We start from the raw sequence: 17392 nt of genomic DNA, 5'->3' as shown, positions 1-17392 counted from the left end.
CAGCGAGCTCCCCTGCAGTCCTTTTCCCCCAAACATTCCACCTCATTTCTGTTCCCTGAACGTGCAGTGCTTTCTCATGGTTCCATGTTCTTTATGCTGACAATGCCCTTTCCTCCCGTTTTCATTCCTCTTAGGAAACCCTGGTGGAGCAGTAGTTAAGAGCTATGGCTGCTAACCAAAAGGTCGGCAATTCGAATCTTCCAGGTGCTCCTTGGAAATCCTGTGGGGTAGCTCTACTCTGTCCTATAGGGTTGCTATGAGTTGGAATTGACTTGACAGCAGTGGGTTTGGTTTGGGTTTATCTAACACGGTGGCTCTAAACTTTTGGGATGTTGTGTTCCCAATAACAAAATTTTGATCACTCCTTCACAAACGTCTACTTATTTGTTAAATTATATCCATATTTCATTTATTGTGTAAATTTCAGAAAGTACACTGAAATACATATTGCAAATAGAAGTAAAAATTCTGCCATTTTCTTCCTGCATCTCAGTGCATTGTATTGATTGTATTGTACCCTTCACTTCGGAAACCTGTTGTGATACATACCAATAATCATGAAGATGGCGCAGGACCGGACAACATTTTGTTCTGTTATACATAAGGTAGCAGTGAAGCAACTAACAACAAGAAATTTGGATACCAGTGGCCTATGTCCTAGGCCTTCTAGATTCAGCTTGTGTCCCCTCTTCCCAGAAACCTTCATGTGCCTTCTGATCCACGATTCCATGGTACTGTGTGCAGATTTATTTAATGGCACCCATCCGTCTCTTCCACTAAACTGTCAACTCCTGCAAAAGGCCAGGGGCCATCTCTATCCCAGCACCTAGTACAGTACCTGGCACACATGAGGTAGTCTTTTTTTTTTTTGGTTTATTTTATTTTTGTCATTGTTGAGAATATACATAGCAGACTATGCACGAATTCAACAACTTCAACATGTACTACTCAGTGACGTTGATTACATTCTTCAAGTTGTGCAACCATTCTCACCCTCCTTTTCCAAATTGTTCCTCCTCACTGACATAAACTCACTGCCCCCTAAGTTTCCTGTCTAATCATTTGAGTTGCTGATGTCAGTTTGATCCCATATAGATAGTTCTTAAAAGAGCACAGTGCTTAAGGCAGACATTCTTTACTTGTTAAGCTAAACTGTCATTTGGTTTTAAGAAGAATTCAGGGGATATTTTGGTTTAAGGTTTAAAGATTATCTCAGGGCAATAGTTTACGGGTTCATCCAGCTTCCAGGGCTTAGGAGGTACTCTTGTGTACATTTGTTGAATACATGAATAAACAAAACAAAAATATATATATATAATATATATTTATATTATATATATATAAATATATAATACTATGGACACCTAGAGGAGGGAGCTGTTGACCCTAGGGAAATCAAGGGAGAGTTTACAAAGGGATGTGGCCCTTGAGGTGGATTTTAAAGAATGATAGAATGTAATCAGGATGAGAATAGGAAAAGAGCATTCCAGGAAAGAAAATAGTATATACAAAAGCCTGGGGACACAAAAGATGGGGATGTTAGGGTTGATTAGATCTTAGACTGTATACGGATACATTAAGTTGAGAAGATGGGAGAGATCTTGAGTGGCATGCTAGGAGGTCTGAATTCATCTTATTAATGAAAGATGACTGACTCATTGGAGAATTTTAGACGAGGAGTGACATGATCAGACTCATGTTTTTGGAAGGGTCTATTTGGTTATGTAGTGACCAATGGGTTGATAGGTTGGAGGCCATGAACTTAGTCTTAGGGCTTGAAGGCAGGGTCATGGGGTCAAAAGCTGTTCAGGAGGTAGATTTTAGAAGACTTGGTGACTGACTCCCTATCTGAGAGAAAGATGTTGGAGATAACCAAGATTTCTAGCTTCATTAGTGGCCATAAGAAGAGCAGGGATGATCATGAGTTTGGTTTTGCATCAGCTTAGTTTGGGGTATCGTGGAAGTCCCAGAAAGACCATTTTGCTTTCATCCAAATTTTCAACTCTCTACTCTCCTGTGTTTCTCCCTTTCTATTGCTTTTGACTGCTGTAGGGTGTTGTGCTTTGATAGTTTTTGAAGGACAGATGGCTGGGAGTACCTTTCCTGGCTAAATTGTTTGGCCCTGTTCTGGCTCTTTGCCGAATATCCCAACATTTTCCTTGTCAAGGCCCTCGTAGAGAAGGATAATATCTGTATGGCACTATGATCAACAGAGAGGCTGCTGGGGGCCAGAGGTGACCAGCCCAAGGGCTGAGGGAGTTTAGGAAATCCTGTTGTATATTGGGGTCATTGGTGGTTCAGTGATAGAATTTTCACCTTCCACGTGGGAGATGTAGGTTTGATTCTCGACCAGTGAATCTCATGTGCAGCTACCACCTGTCTGTCAGTGGAGGCTCACAGTGTTGCTGTGATGCTTAATAGGCTTCAGAGGAGGTTCCAGACTAAGAAGGACTAGGGAGAAAGGCCTGGGGATTTACTTCTGGAAATCAGCCAATAAAAACCCTGTGGATCACAAAGGTCTAGTCCTTGACCAATCCTAGGTATGGTGCAGGACGAGGCAGCATTTAGTTCTAGGGTCAGCATGAATTGGAATCTGACTTGACAGCAGCTAACAACAACAATTGTGCTTTTGGTCTGCATACAATATAGTGTTCAATCATATTGCCCTACATTTCTCATTTTTTTTTCTTGTGTATGCATCCTGTTTTCTGAACAAGATTATATTATGCCTTACAAAAGCCCTAACCCGTTGCCCTCGAGTTGATTCCAACTCATAGTGAGCCTATAGGACAGAGTAGAATTGCCCCATGTGGTTCCCAAGGAGCTGCTGGTGGATTCGAACTGCCAGCCTTTTGGTTAGTAGCAGAGCTCTTAACCACTGCACCACCAGGGCTCCCCATGCCTCACATGGGCTGGGTTTATGTTATATGCTTTTATATTTGCCTTAGCATCTGAGCACATATTACAAGGTACACAGTAGGTATTCATTAAATAGTCAATGACTGATAACTATCAGGCTTGTGAAAATAAGCAAATAAAAAACAGACATTAATAATAAAAACAAGCAAAAATTCTGCTCCAAATGCTTTCTCCTCCCCAGTACTTTTTTTCTTACTAACGGAAGAATATAACAGAACTTTCCCCTTTCTTTCAGAAAGCATAGAGGATGTTATTGGCAGAAAGATAAAAATTGCAGTGAAGAAGAAAGTAAAGTTGGAAGTCAAGGGAGACAGAGTTGAAAACAAAGTACTGGTAAGGATTATTGTTTATTTTTATTCAAATGTTTGGAAATAAAGTGTTTTTTCCCTCCATTGTTGGGATTACTTAATTTTCATCTAGCACTAACTCTGTGTTTTATATGTTGTTCAAAAGGTCTGAGGACCATTTTGTCCTAGGTTAATTGGAATATTTTTTCACTGGAAGCTAATAGAAGGATAATTTAAATTTTAGAGACTTTAAAAATTGTATTTCTTCAAGTTGTAATCATCACCCATATTTAGGTCATCACCTAGAGCCTGTTTTCGTATTAGCTTGATGTCAGTGATCTCATTTATTATCTTGGCTATTAATGACTGATTATATGACTTTATTTGTAAAGACTTCGGGGAGGGGTTTTAAAAAGTCATCTCATGTCAGTTTAATTAATAAAATTTTCTCAAATGTTATACTTGCATCTACCTTCGGAGTGGCGATCTGAGAATTTGAATCAAACATTTGGCATTTTACATAGGTTTTTGGTGTTTCAGAGGGAAATGCCTGCTGAAGGAAGGATCTGCTCTGTTCACACTGGACTTGAGGTTCCCTCTAGCTTGTGAGAGGTGGGCTGTGGGGCTGAGGGGTCAAACCCTTTGGGGCACAGAGTTCTTAGGGCGTTGTCAATGACTGAGAGGTGGAAAACCTTTTGTGGTAATTTAATGATCCCTTGGTTGAGATTACCAGTTGAGGCTTGCATGTTGCTGTGATGCTGAACAGGTTTCAGCAGAGTTTCCACACTAAGATGGACTAGGAAGAAAGACCTAGTAATCTACTTCTGAAAATCAGCCAGGGAAAATCCTATGGGTGACAATGGTCTGATCCGCAGCCAATCATGAGGATGGTGCAGGACCATTGTGCATGAGGTCACCTTGAGTTGGGGGCTAACTTGACAACAGCTACCCATCCCATCCCAGCAAGGTTGACATTTTGGTGAACCTAAATTTAAATTTAGGTGAATAGATCTTGTTTGTGTTGGAGAGAATATTCTGTCTAACTTTATCATGAACGTTTTCAAACATAAAGTAGAAAATGATAAATTGCGCCCTTGTATACTTCTCATCCAGCTTCCACAATTTTCAGCATTTTACCAATATGTTTTTATTTTATCTTCACAGTTTTTTCCCTTTCTCTGGATTATTTTTAATAAAGCATATGTCATTGAAAGAGAGTATTTTTAATATATGTTTTCTTCTGAAGTTGCTGCAGAATTTGAAGTGCTTTTCTAATAACACCTGTCTTGAGAATCTTTTAAAATATCTTGTAACTCCAGGATATGTGACTGCCTCTCCTGGGAGATATAAGTAATGATTGTGCTCTTGATGGATAACTTTTTTTTTCCCCTAAATTTTATTTATTTTGTTGTTGTTGAGAATATATACAGCAAAACTTAGACCAATTCAACAGTTTCTACGTGTGCAATTTAGTGATATTGATTACAGTCTTTGAGTTGTGCAACAATTTTCACCCTCCTTTTCTGAGTTGTTCTTCCCTCACTGCCTCCTAAGGTTCCTGTCTAACCTTTCGAGTTGCTCTTGTTGATGGATGACTTCTATTTGTCTGCAGTCTGCATACAAGTCAGGTTGGCTGAGGCATTGAAGTGGGAAAACTTGAGTTACTTTTGCTCTGCGATAAAATGTGCTCATGTATATAGTGTAATTAAGGTTATCATTAGCAGAAGTGATTGGTGCCATCATTCTGTTTCATTTAGCTTTGATACAGAGTAAGTTTTTAAAAATTATGTTTTATTTAATATCGTTAAACTATAAGGTTTGGAGATGATAGTGCATAGAGAAGAAATTTTGTTTTTTTTCCCTTGCTGTTTTGTATGTTTAGAGTAAATATTTATGTAGTCACTTTAGGGGATAGACCCACCTTTATATCAACTTAAATATTAGAAGCAGTGTTTGCTACAACAGTCTAACAAATGGTACTTGGTACAATTTGGTACGGACATTATTCATTACGCTAAGAATAAACCCATATCAAGACTAAAATTTACAATGTTACATTTTTAAAGACACTTTTAAATCAGGGCTGAGGTTCACCCTTCAGCCAAAGATTAGATAGGTCTATAGGGCCAGCAATAACATGTGAGGGACGTGTTTCATAGTTCAATCATGTATACGAGACTAATGGGCACACCAGCCCAAAAGCAACGACGAGAAGGCAGGAAGGGACAGGAGAACTGTATGAATGGAAACAGGGAACCTGGGATGGAGAACACTGTGTGTTGACACATTTCGGGGTTGGCAACCAATATAACAAAACAATCTGTGTATTAACTATTTAATGAGAAACTAATTTGCTATGTAAAGTTTCAACTAAATCATAATTAAGAAAAAAATAGTTATGATTATCACTTAATGGTAAGATTTTTGGGCTCCTCTTAACATTAGCTGGAGTCAGTTAAAGTTATAACCAAATTACAGATGTCTTTGAGTTTAAGTACTTATCTCCCTAAATGTAGAATCTGGGCAGTTTCTAGGAGCTTGGTGTAAACTGACCTTGTCTGTTACTTGCATGGGCAGGAATTATTAATAGAAATACTCAAGGTCTGGCTTATCCTGACAGGCTTCAAGTTTGAGCAAGATGATATAAGGATTAACCTTCTTTAAGTTGTCAGTTTTGGAGTTTTTTAATTTAGAGGGATTCAGTTGCTTAATCAGAACACTGGGGTATCTCTTTATAATTTGACTTGCCTTGGGTTGTCAGTCCACTAAAATAGGCTCTAAAGGAGTTGGCTTAATACTTCCAGGGCATCTTTTTTTTTTTTTTTTTTTTGAGTTTAAGGAGCCCTGGTTGTGCCACAGTGGTTAAGAGCTCAGCTGCTAACCAAAAGGTTGGTAGTTCAAATCCACCAGTTGCTCCTTGGAAAGTCTATGGGGTAGTTCTGTACTCTGTCCTATAGGGTCGCTATGAGTCGGAATCGACTTGTCAGCAATGGGTTATTTCTTGTTCCTTTCCACTAGCACTCCGTTTTAGCTCCCTCCCTTCTTATAAAGGTAGAGGTATGTTACTTGGTCCCATCTTTTTACACTTTGAGACTTCATACTGTTTATAGTTTATTCATTGTCTTCATCTTTCTTCTTTTCATGATCATGATCATAAAAAACAAAACAAACAAACCAAAAACCAAACTAAACCAGTATGTGTTGCGTTGATTCCAACACCTGGCGGCTACTCCACGTGTATCAGAGTAGAACTGAGCTCCATAGGGTTTTCCGTGACTGTGATCTTTTGGAAGTAGATTACCGGGCCTTTCTTCGAGCTGCCTCTGCGTGGACTTAAACTGCCAACCTTTTGGTTAGCAGCTGAGCGCTTAACCATTTGCTGAGCATTTAATTATGCAGTACCTTATGTGATCCTCACAACAATCCTGTGAGGTAGGCACTTCTAATACCTCCATTTTAGAGATGAGGAAATAGAGATTTGAAGAAACTAAAGTAGTTTGCTTCAGATCATCCAGCTAGTTAGTGACAGAGCTGGGATTTGAACCCAAATCTGTTTTACCCAGAGCCTATGTCCTTAACCATCATGCTCAAAATAAAAAGAAAACATTCTTTGCTTGGTTGTTCAGTGGTTGCAAACTTTCAACCTATGACTGGGGAGATTTGGACCTTAGAAGGATCAGTACTTCCTGCCCTTGTTTGATGTGATTGATTGGTTTGTACATTAATTTGCTCCACATTGATTGAACACCTGTGTGCCAGGCACATAGTATGTATGAGACAGACATAGTCTCTGACTTCATGGGATTCAGAGCTCACATCTAGTAGGAGTGATAAACATGTAAATAGGCAGTGGTTTGGGATGTGCTATGAGTGGGATGTGAGAGCACATGGGAGGAAGACCTAATCCAGGGAAGAGGAAGGGAAGTCTGGATTGAACACTTGATGGATGAGAAGCAGTTAGCCAAGGGAAGAGAGTGAACAGAGGGAATAGAACGTGCAAAGGCCTGGAAGCCAGAGAGTGCTTAGCATGTAAGGGAAACATACTAATAACAGCTGGAGCAAAGAGTGTAAGATGGAGAATGGCCAGGATAAAGCCCAGCTCATTTCCTTGCGATTGGGATATCAGGTGATGGTTGGTGCTGGTTAAACAGGTCTCCTGTCGCGACCTGTTTCTAACGACCTGCACGTGAACTTTATTCGCCCTTCTCTAGGGAAGCAGTAGAGCTCAGTGGTTAAGGGCGCGGACTTTGGAGTCACACCTGGTTTAAATTGCAGCCCTGCCACTTTATAATAATTGTAAGCCTCGACTCCTTTCTCTAATGGAATAGGGATTATGATAGTGTCTTTTTCAGTTGATTTGAAAGTAAAGTGGGATATATATTCAAATACTTTGAGCACAATGTCTATTATATTGTTTTTAGCTGCCATCTAGTCGGCCCCTGACTGTTGGTGACCTCATACATAGTGGAACAAAACACTGCCCGGTCTGGACTATTCCCATGATTGGTTGGATTGGAACTTTGTGATCCATAGGATTTTCGTTGGCTGATTTTCGGAAGTAGATTACCAGGCTTTTCTCATAGTCCGTTTTAGTCTGGAAGCTCTGCTGAAACATATTCAGCATCACAACAACATGCAAGCCTCCACTGATAGACGAGTGGTGGCTGCGCATGAGGTATATTGGCCGGGAATCGAACCCAGGTCGCCCGCATGGAAGGCGAAAATTCTACTACTGAACCACCAGTGTGCCTTATAGCACAATGCCTAGCACACGATAGGTAAACATCCAACAAATGATAAAGCAAGAGGAACCAAAGTGTCCTGTGTTCCGGCTTATCAGTGGCTCAGACAGAGAATGCCGACCCTTCAGAAGCCCAAATAGTATCTATTGCCTTTATTGAGGGTTTGTGATCAGTTCATCACAAGACCAAGAAGGTTTATTGATAATTTGTGGTGCATTTTTTTTTAGCACTAGATTCAGAATTCTTAATGTGTGCTCTGTTCAAATGAAATCACTTAGAAATGCTAGGGTGTTCAGGGGAAGAGTGTTCTGTGGTCAAGTGATGTGGCAATTGGGATGTTAAACAAAAATAAACCCATTTCTTTACTGTAGGATCTTTCAGAGCCATTAATAGACCTCTGTGTATCGTAGGGTTGCTATGAGTCATAATCAACTGGATGGCAACAGGTTTAGTTTTGATGTATTGTAGATTTCTAAGACTGGAATAATGTATACTGTCTTTCCCAAACTTATTTGGCCATAGACTGTAATGACCATTAGCTGGGAAACCTGGATAGGACAGAGCTGATGTCTCTTAGGCTAGTTTAAAGGAATAAAAGAACAGTTTCTCCGTCATCAAGAATGTTCTCCTGGGGACCACTCCTTTCACCCTGTGTTTTTTCTTTAAGTGGTGGGCAGGTCCGCTATAAGCCTCGCTGGCACTACAGATGTGTCATCTATTGCTGTCATACCTTTCTCTGTTATCTGTTTCTTTACAGGATGCTGTGAGGAAGTGATTCTGTATTTCTTAGGCTCTTATTCCCTTACTTCCAGTTGCTACTTGAATTTTCACCCAATTTTTGCGATACTTGGCCTTTAAAAAAAAAGTATTTTAATTTTTTTAAAAATTAAACTTTTTTCATTTTGAAATAATTATAGATTCATGTGCAGTTGTAAGAAATAATACAGAAATCCCTTGTACTCTTTACCCAGTTCCCCTGATATGGTATTATCTGGACTTTCTTTTGTTTTCTGTTTTTCCCTTTGAAGAGTAATGGCTGAAATAAAAATATTGTCAGGAGGGAACAAGGTCCCTAGTGACCTCATCCCACCCATACTCTTGCTATTGCTTGTCTGGGGGAGAGGAATGTGGTACTCTGTTCTCTACAGGATGGTGGTTCTGGAGTTTGTGGAAGGTCCATTCTTGGTCTTAGCTTTGTTTTTTAATGTTTGCTTTTGGAACTTGGCTTATGTCATCTTTGCCAACTCTTTGGTTCTTCCATTCCCCTGGTAAAGTAGGTCAGAAGCAGGCCAGAAGTAGGCCCTCCTATCTTATAAGATTTAGTGGGTAGCGGAAGTGGCATGCAAAATTTAACTATTTGGGTTGTTCTTCTGTTTTCTTTAAGCCTGTTCAGCCATTGTTCATCTGTTTTCTTTTGAAAGTTACCTGAAATCCCTTTATTATATTTTCTTTTTGTTTGGCTATTCACTTATACCTTTTGAGCATCTTAATGGACTTGATTGGAATAGTTGTAGGTTTACTTGAAAACATCTTGAAAAGCACATGTTATTTTGGGTAACATATATCCCTAAAATATTTTCGTGGTAGTGCTGCCTTTCCTTCAAACTGTAAACCCTACTACTTACTACCTTTTGTTTAAAATAAATAGAAAAGAGAAGGGAACATCCTTCACCCAAAAGTTTTATAAACATCTGATCCACTTAATTAATCATGACTTATTTATTTATTTTATATTTTATTTTATTTTATTTTTATTGTACTTCAGGTGAAGGCTTACAGAACAAATAGTTTCTCATGAAACAGTAGTACACATATTGTTTTATGACATTGGTTAACAACCCCACAACATGTCAACCCTCTAACTTCTCAACCTTTTTCTTTGGTGAAAATACACATAGCCAAAGATATACCATTTCAAAAATTTCTGCATGCACAGTTCAGTGACATTGACTACGCTCTTCCAATTGTGCTGCTATTCTCACTTAAGATGAAGGCTTATAGAACAAAATAGTTTCTCATTTAACAGTTAGTACACATGTTGCCCTATGACAGTGGTTAACAATCTCACAGCACATCAACAATATCCTTACTCAACCTCGGGTTCCCTATCACCAGCTTCCTTGTCCCCTTCTGCCTTCTGGCCCTTGTCACTGGACTACTGTACCTCATTAGTCCCATTTGGTTTTACGAGGCTGTCCACTCCCAGGCTGAACTGTGAACCTCGGAGATAACTTCACCACTGAGCTAAAAGGGTGTCTGGGGGCCATACTCTCGGGGTTTCTCCAGTCTCCTTTAGGCCAGTAAATCTGGTCTTTTTTTTTTTTTTTTGTGAGTTAAAATTATGTTCTACATCCTTCTCCAGCTCTGTCCATAACCCTCTGTTGTGATCCTGGTCAGAGCAGTCAGTGGTGGTAGCCGGGCACCATCTAGCTGTACTGGACTCAGTCCGGTGGAGGCCTTGGTAGCTGTGGACCATTAGTCCTTCGGACTAATCTTTTCCTTGTATCCTGTTCTCTTCATTCTCCATTGCTCCCGAAGGGATGAGACCAGTGGAGTATCTTAGATGGCCGCTCACAGGCTTTTAAGACCCCAGACACTACTCACCAAGGTAGAATGTAGAACATTGTCTTTATAAACTGTGTTATGCCAGTTGAGCCAGATGTTCCCCAAGACCATGGTCCCCACAGCCCTCCACCCAGCAATTCAGTCCCTCAGGGAGTTTGGATGTCTCTATGGGGCTTCCATGACCTTTCCTTAATCATGACTTATTTTAAATCTCAGCTATTCTCTGATGTGGAAATCATTGTTGTTTTACAATAGTCCATGTCCATTTTGTGTGGCCGGCCAGTCTGTTTAATGTTTTCCTAATTTCCTGGTCTCTCATACCTAACTTGATTCAGCAGCACACCTGTGGCATAGACACTTTTCATACAAATATCCACTCTGGAATTCATGTCATGCAGCTACTTTCAGGCCACATCAGCCTGGGCCAATGGTTTCCAGACCTTTGTTTTTCCTTTTAAAGCTGCAGTATCCTTTTAAAACATACGATTTTCCATGGATCCTTCACAAATAAAGTAGATTAAAATGATATTTTAGGAATATATGTATATTTTGTAAGTTCATAGTTAAACCCAAAATGTAAACACAATCAGGGATTTTAGTGAAGCTGTTTTGAGCAACACAAAAAAATTAGAAACAGGAGGGCAGGTTGGATTTTGTTTTGGTTACATGGTATCTAGAGGCTCCTGGTTCACCAGTAAAGTAGTACAAGTACCACAGTTGTAAAAATAGCTAGTCTCGCAATGTCTGGGTGCTTTCCAAGTAAATAAGGATGGCAGAAGGAGCTTATTCTGAGTTGTGCATATAAGTGGGTTATTCTGGTAGTATAGTTTACCCCATTGGTGATCTCCAGTATGTTAAATTCTGGGTAATACATTGGAGTGTATGTGTGTGGGGGTGTTATTATAGTAATTAAAATAGATTTAAGAATGAAATTCACATCAGATGTTTGCAGAATGCAAAAGTTTTTTAAAAATGTGGTTGGAAAATCCTCGTTCTAGGCCTCTGGGTTTCCATCTCTCTGCGGGGAGTTCTTGTACCAGTTGTTGGGTAATTTGAACAGCTCCCTTTGTGGCACCATTTGGTGTCTCAACTTTTAGGGATCACTTACAATTCAGTGCATAGGCAATTTTCAAACCACCTGGATGAAGTTACATGACTCTAGAAAACTGAGCTTTAGAAAACAGCAACCACTTTGAAATGCTCTTCAGGAGTGGGTATCAGAGAGCAGGCACTGTTGCCAATGTTGTGGCAAAAGTTCTGGGAAATTCAAAATAAAAGAAATTGTATCAGAGGGCTTCAGAATTTATCCTCTGTTAAAAAGCCGAGCCATCCCCGCTTGCTTTCACTGGTGGATGGGTAAGGGTTTGGGGGTGGCTCTGGCCCTGGGCAAGCATTTCCTGGAGGCTGTTCTGGCCAACTTGAACTTGTTACCTGAGCTGCATTTACATTCTACTCTCTGCTTGTCTGCAACTGCCCTAGTTTCTTCTGTAGAGAGGATAGGCGAGTCAAATGACCTTGGACAAGGAAGCTGTTGAACATTTACCAGCCTTGGTGTAACTTTTCATTGTTTTTAAAAGGATACTCTTTTCTAGCCTGTGGGATTTAGCCACGGAGAGACCAGGGCATTTAGGTACACCCTGATGAGGGAAGGGAGGAAAGGGAGGAGAAGGGAGTATGGGAGAAGTATGAAAGGGGCATTGTGGAAATTGAGCCAGGGAATCTAACCAAAGAATAGAATGAATAGGGAGAACTTTTTTTTCCATAATTCTAAAATAGTTACAGAGAAAACAAAACAGAGAGACATTAGTAAAAAGTTACTACAACATCTTTGTTTCATTTAATTGGGAACACTGTTAATATGTATTGTTAAAGTAGGTTGGAAAATGCAACTAAAATTTGATGAAGGTTACAGGGGTGTTTTTTCTAATCATCTCTTTTCTAATCCTCTCTTTTCTAAGATGCTTATTGTCTCTTAATAGAATACAAGATTTGGACTGGTGTATATGGACATACTATTGTATGTTACTATGCCCTATTATTCTGTATCACTTTCAACAACTCTTAAGGAAAGACACCTCTCATTAACAGGGGGAAGAAGGATGCTTGGGGTGGGATGAATATGTGTGTGTGTGTGTGTGTGTTGTTGATTAGATAGATAGCTGCTGTTGAGTTGACTCTGACTGACCTTATGCACAACAGAACGACACGTTACCTGGTTCTAAATTCTCCTCATGATTGCCAGCATATTTGAGACCATGGTTGTGGCTGTTGTGCCAATCCATCTCACTGAGGGTCTCCCTCGCCCTTGTTGGCCCTCTGCTTCACCAAACATGATGTCTTTCTCCATTGATTGATCCCTCTTGATGACATGTCCAAAGCAAGCAAGTTGGACAGTGTTCTGTGTGATACATAAAGTTTTCATTGGCTAATTTTTGGAAATAGATGGCCAGGCCTTTCTTCTTAGTCTGTTTTAGTCTGAAAGCTCTGCTGAAACCTGCCCACCATGGAAGATCCTGCTGGTATTTGAAATACCCATGGCATAGCTTCCAGCATCATAGTAGCACGCAAGCCACCACAGCACACCTGACAGATGAGTGGTGGGTTTGTTAATTAGCAGTAAATACAACAGTCTGTTCACTTTCACCCTCTGGGTCCTTTTCCTTGTCTTTGTTTTTTGGAAGTGAGTTTTTCTTTTTTGAAAACATCATCTCTTGATAAATCTTGGCTAGCAGGTGTCTTAGTCCCTTTAGAGATAGGCAGGTGCACAGGAGGTCCTCTTAAGGGTAGGGAGCAGGGTGTATAAATACCTACATTATCTCCAGCCTGTGGCAGGGGCTTAGATAATGTGCTTAGTTCTTCCTAAGGAGGCAGGTGTGTCTGTTTCCCTGGGCCTTGTGGTTTCAGGAGGTGTTTATGGGCATCGACTGTTGTCATGGATTGAACTGTGTCCCCCCAAAATATGTGCCAACTTGTACTTGTGGTTGTCCTTCATTTTGTAATCTGATGTAATTATCTTATGTGTTGTAAATCCTAGCCTTTATGCCTGTGGTTATGATCCTGTTGGGAAGTGAGCTGTCTGTTATGTTAATAAGGCAGGATTAGAGGCAGTTATGTTAATGAGGCAGGACACAATGTACAGGATTAGGTTGTATCTTAAGTCAATCTTTTTTGAGATATAAAAGAGAGAAATGAGCAGAGAGGAGAGGGACCTCCTACCATCAAGAAAGAAGAGCCAGGAGTGGGGCATGTCCTTTGGTCCCTGTGCTGAGAAACTCCTAGACCAGGGGAAGATTGATGACAAGAACCTTCCTCTAGAGCCGATAGAGAGAGAAAGCCTTCTCCTGGAACTGGTGCCCTGAATTTGGACTTCTAGCCTCCTAGACTGTGAGCGAATAAATTTGTTTGTTAAAGCCATCCACTTGTGGTATTTTTGTTATAGCAGCAGTAGATAACTAAGACAACCAAGATCAGTAGGCATATCCTTTAGGCAACATCTGATGTGGACAGATTGATTTAGGCAGATTCTGGAAGTTTGTTCAGACCTTACCCTCATCAATTACTGCCCAGAGAATCTTGGGGCCAGAGGACTTGGTGGCCATCTAACTGTGCACCCTAGCCTGTAAGAAGTTTCTTCTATAACATTCTGATAGTGGGTATCCGCTTATGCTTCAGTATTTCCAGGGAAGAGTTTCAGAAAGCCCTTTCTTGGTTTGGGCTGGAATCTGCTTCTTGGTAACTTGTCCCCATTTATTGTAGCCTAGTCTTAGGGCAAAGTTTTGTTCCATTATACATAAGGTTGCCATGAATTAGAGCCAACTTGATGGCAACTAACAATAACAGTAGCCTTCTGGGGGAATCCCTAGACGGTGCAAATGGTACAGTGCTTTGCTACTAGCTGAAAGGTGGGCAGTTTGAATACACCCAGAGGCCCCTTGTATGACAGACCTGGCAGTCTGCTTCTGAAAGGTCAGAGCCATGAAAACTTGTGGAGCAGTTCTACTCTGCACATATGGGGTCGCCATGAGTCAAGATTGACCTGATGGCAACTGGTTTGATTTTTTTGTTTGTTGTTAGTCTTCTGGAATACCATGGAACAATTTTGCTCCCTTCTACCCATGAGTGCCGTTTAAGCATTTGAAGATGGTTTTCATATTTTCCCTTGGTCTTATAGTCCTCAGGCTAAATATGTTTACTTCCTGGAATCTCTGTCCTTGGAGGAGGATGCTTTCAGAGTTTTCACTGTTCTGATCACCTGGCATTGGATACATCTTGCTTTGTTGATTCGCCTTTTAAACTGTAGCTGTTTTGGATTATAAACGTTTGGCAAATACTGCTGTACTGAATTAAACAAGCTTTCTTAGGGCTTTCATATGCTCCTGTGGCTTGTGCTTCTTGAAGGGGGATGTAGTGTGTGGCATCACAGAATCTGTGTTCGTCGGATGGTGAGGGAGACATTGATCTAGGTGAAGTCTGCTTGGTGAAGAATTTCATCTACACATTGCTTGGGCATTGAAAAGTTTGTTGTCATTTTTTAAATTGTGGAAATATCCATGTTCTTTGTATTACTAAAAAATTATAAAATATAGGTAATCAAAGCAGTCCTGTCATCCAAATGTAACCATTGCAAAAATATCAATAAGTATTTTCTGTATTTTTGTGCTAATATATATATTTTTAAAATGGAATCATGTATACTGTTATGTAATCTACTTCAAAAATTTAACATTGGGGGTTAGAGCTTTCCATGACAGTAAGTTTTATCTATATTGTTTTGAATTTCTGCATGGCACTTCCTTAGTTCAGTACGTAAACGCACCGTAATTTGTCTAACCACATCCCTGTTGTCAGATATTTAGGTTGCTTCCAACATTCTGCCTTATAAGTGTGCACATCCTCATATTTGTTTCTCTTGGATAAATTCCTGGAAATGGATCTGCTGCCTGACAGGCGTTTTAAATGATGCATTTTTGACCTGATTTTTATTCAGAAAGTCTCAATGGAGAATAATTCCCCCACCTCATCAGTTTTATTGTCTTTAAAATAAAAAAAACAAAAGCAACTACCCAGCAGAATAGCTTGTTTTCTTTGTTTATGTCCTTGGATTTCTCAGGCCAGTGCTGCTTGGACCCTAGCTCCTGAGACAAACTTCTGGCCTGCAGTTTAGGGCCCTTTGGGTCATACTAAGGAGCCCTGGTGGGGCAATGGTTAAGCGCTCGGCTGTTAACCGAAAGGTTGGCTGTTTGAATCCACCCATCAGCTCTGTGGAAGAAAGACTTGGTGGTCTGCTCCCATAAAGATTACAGCCTAGGAAACCCTATGGGACAGTTCTACTCTGACATAGGGGATCACTATGAGTCGAAAATTGAGTCGAAAATGAACTTGATGGCACCCAACAACAACAGCACGTCATACTACTACTATACTGTGTTCATAAGGATGAAGAAGTCCTGTGTCTCTTGTGTTTAATGGTGACTGCAAATGTAGTTCCAAAGTCACAGCTCTTGAGTGTCACTGTCCCAGCTTCTGATTCTACGTGGCAGAGTCTGCCATAGCGTTTTCTTTGGCGGAACCCTAGCTGATGTGTGACTGGATTATACAGTTTAGATCTTTGCCCTTGTCATGGGACTTTTCTTACCTTGGGTCCTTGAATGTGCTGATAAATGGTAGTTGAGTTGGTTTGAAAATGATAAGGCACATGACGTTTATATTAGAGGAACTGTAGTTAACAACAACCATAAGCACGTATGCACGTACAGTTAGTTCTGTCTTAAAAGATAATTTAGTATCATAATGAAAAGAGGCATTGCTTTTCCTCCCAGACAGTTCTGAAGGCGTTTTATTTCACCTGTGTCACTATCAGCAACTTTCTGAAGTCCACTAGTCCTGCCCACTCCACCTGCAGCTGCAGAGTAATCCTTTTTTCTCTCCTCACCTTCCCCATTTCCTGCCCCTTTCCCTGTCTTCCCCTGCCATGGGGGAGAGCCCAGGTGATGAGTATCTGCCTCTCCTCTGGCCTGAGCAGCTCCTCACAGACTCCTTCCTCCCTCCTAAGGCCCTCAGGGATTCCGCCTGCTTTTCTCTCTCAAAGCTGCTGTGGGAACCACATGGCCTGTGGCTGTGTTTCCTTCCAAGACTGGCAGGTAGGATGAGGTGGGACCCCTTATTAGCTGCCTCATAAAACAAGCACCCAGGACTGCTGCCATTTCAAGGGTTACACTCTTAGTTACTTTGTGGTACAGATAAGGAAAAACAAGGAAACCAGATGTGGGGAAGTTACTGAGGTTTTAGAAGCTTTGCAGGGCTCTTCTAAGACAGTGTCTCTGCTCTTTCATTCCTGACTTCTGGCCCTAGTGGACACAGTATCACTCTTCTTGCTGAATACTGAACTGAAATATAGCTAGTAGAGTTCCAGGTTGCTTAAAACCAGTTGCTGTTGACTCTGACTCATGGTGATACCATGTGTGTCAGAGTAGAGCTGTGCTCCATAGGGTTTTCAGTGGCTGATTTTTTTTTTTTAAACAAATGGTCATATTTAATTTTTTTTTTTGTATTACAGTAAATCTTTATTTATGGATACTAAAATTTGAGGTTCATACAATTTTCACATTTCTCAAAATATTCTTCCTCTCTAAACTGCTTGCTTGTTTTGGCTTTATTTAGTTTTGTTTTAACATTAAACCTGTAAAGATCATTCCTAGTTTAGGGGCCAGACAAACAAGTGATGGGCAGACTTAGTCCACAGAGTGGCTGATTTTTTTGGAAGTAGATTTCCAGGCCTTTCTTCTGAGGTGCCTCTGGGTGGACTTGAACCTCCAACCATTTGGTTAGTGGCCAACCGTGTTAATAATTTGCACCAGCCAGGGACTTTCCAGGTTGCTT

The 17392-nt window shown here is 40.5% G+C and overlaps 1 protein-coding gene across 1 annotated transcript in view; it reads left to right on the top strand.

Moving 5' to 3' along the window:
• CARMIL1 (capping protein regulator and myosin 1 linker 1) overlaps window positions 1-17392 on the top strand; it is a 439497-nt gene that overhangs the window by 2615 nt on the left and 419490 nt on the right. Inside the window, exon 2 of the mRNA XM_004383977.1 lies at window positions 3155-3252. Within this exon, the coding sequence (XP_004384034.1) occupies window positions 3155-3252 (98 nt within the window). The remainder of the gene's footprint in view (window positions 1-3154; window positions 3253-17392) is intronic.

The sequence above is a fragment of the Trichechus manatus genome, unplaced genomic scaffold (genome assembly GCF_000243295.1).
Source record: "Trichechus manatus latirostris isolate Lorelei unplaced genomic scaffold, TriManLat1.0 scaffold00115, whole genome shotgun sequence".
Classification (NCBI taxonomy): Eukaryota; Metazoa; Chordata; class Mammalia; order Sirenia; family Trichechidae; genus Trichechus; species Trichechus manatus.
The sequence above is the reverse complement of the archived record's forward strand: the minus strand, read 5'-3'. Positions and strand labels throughout refer to the sequence as shown.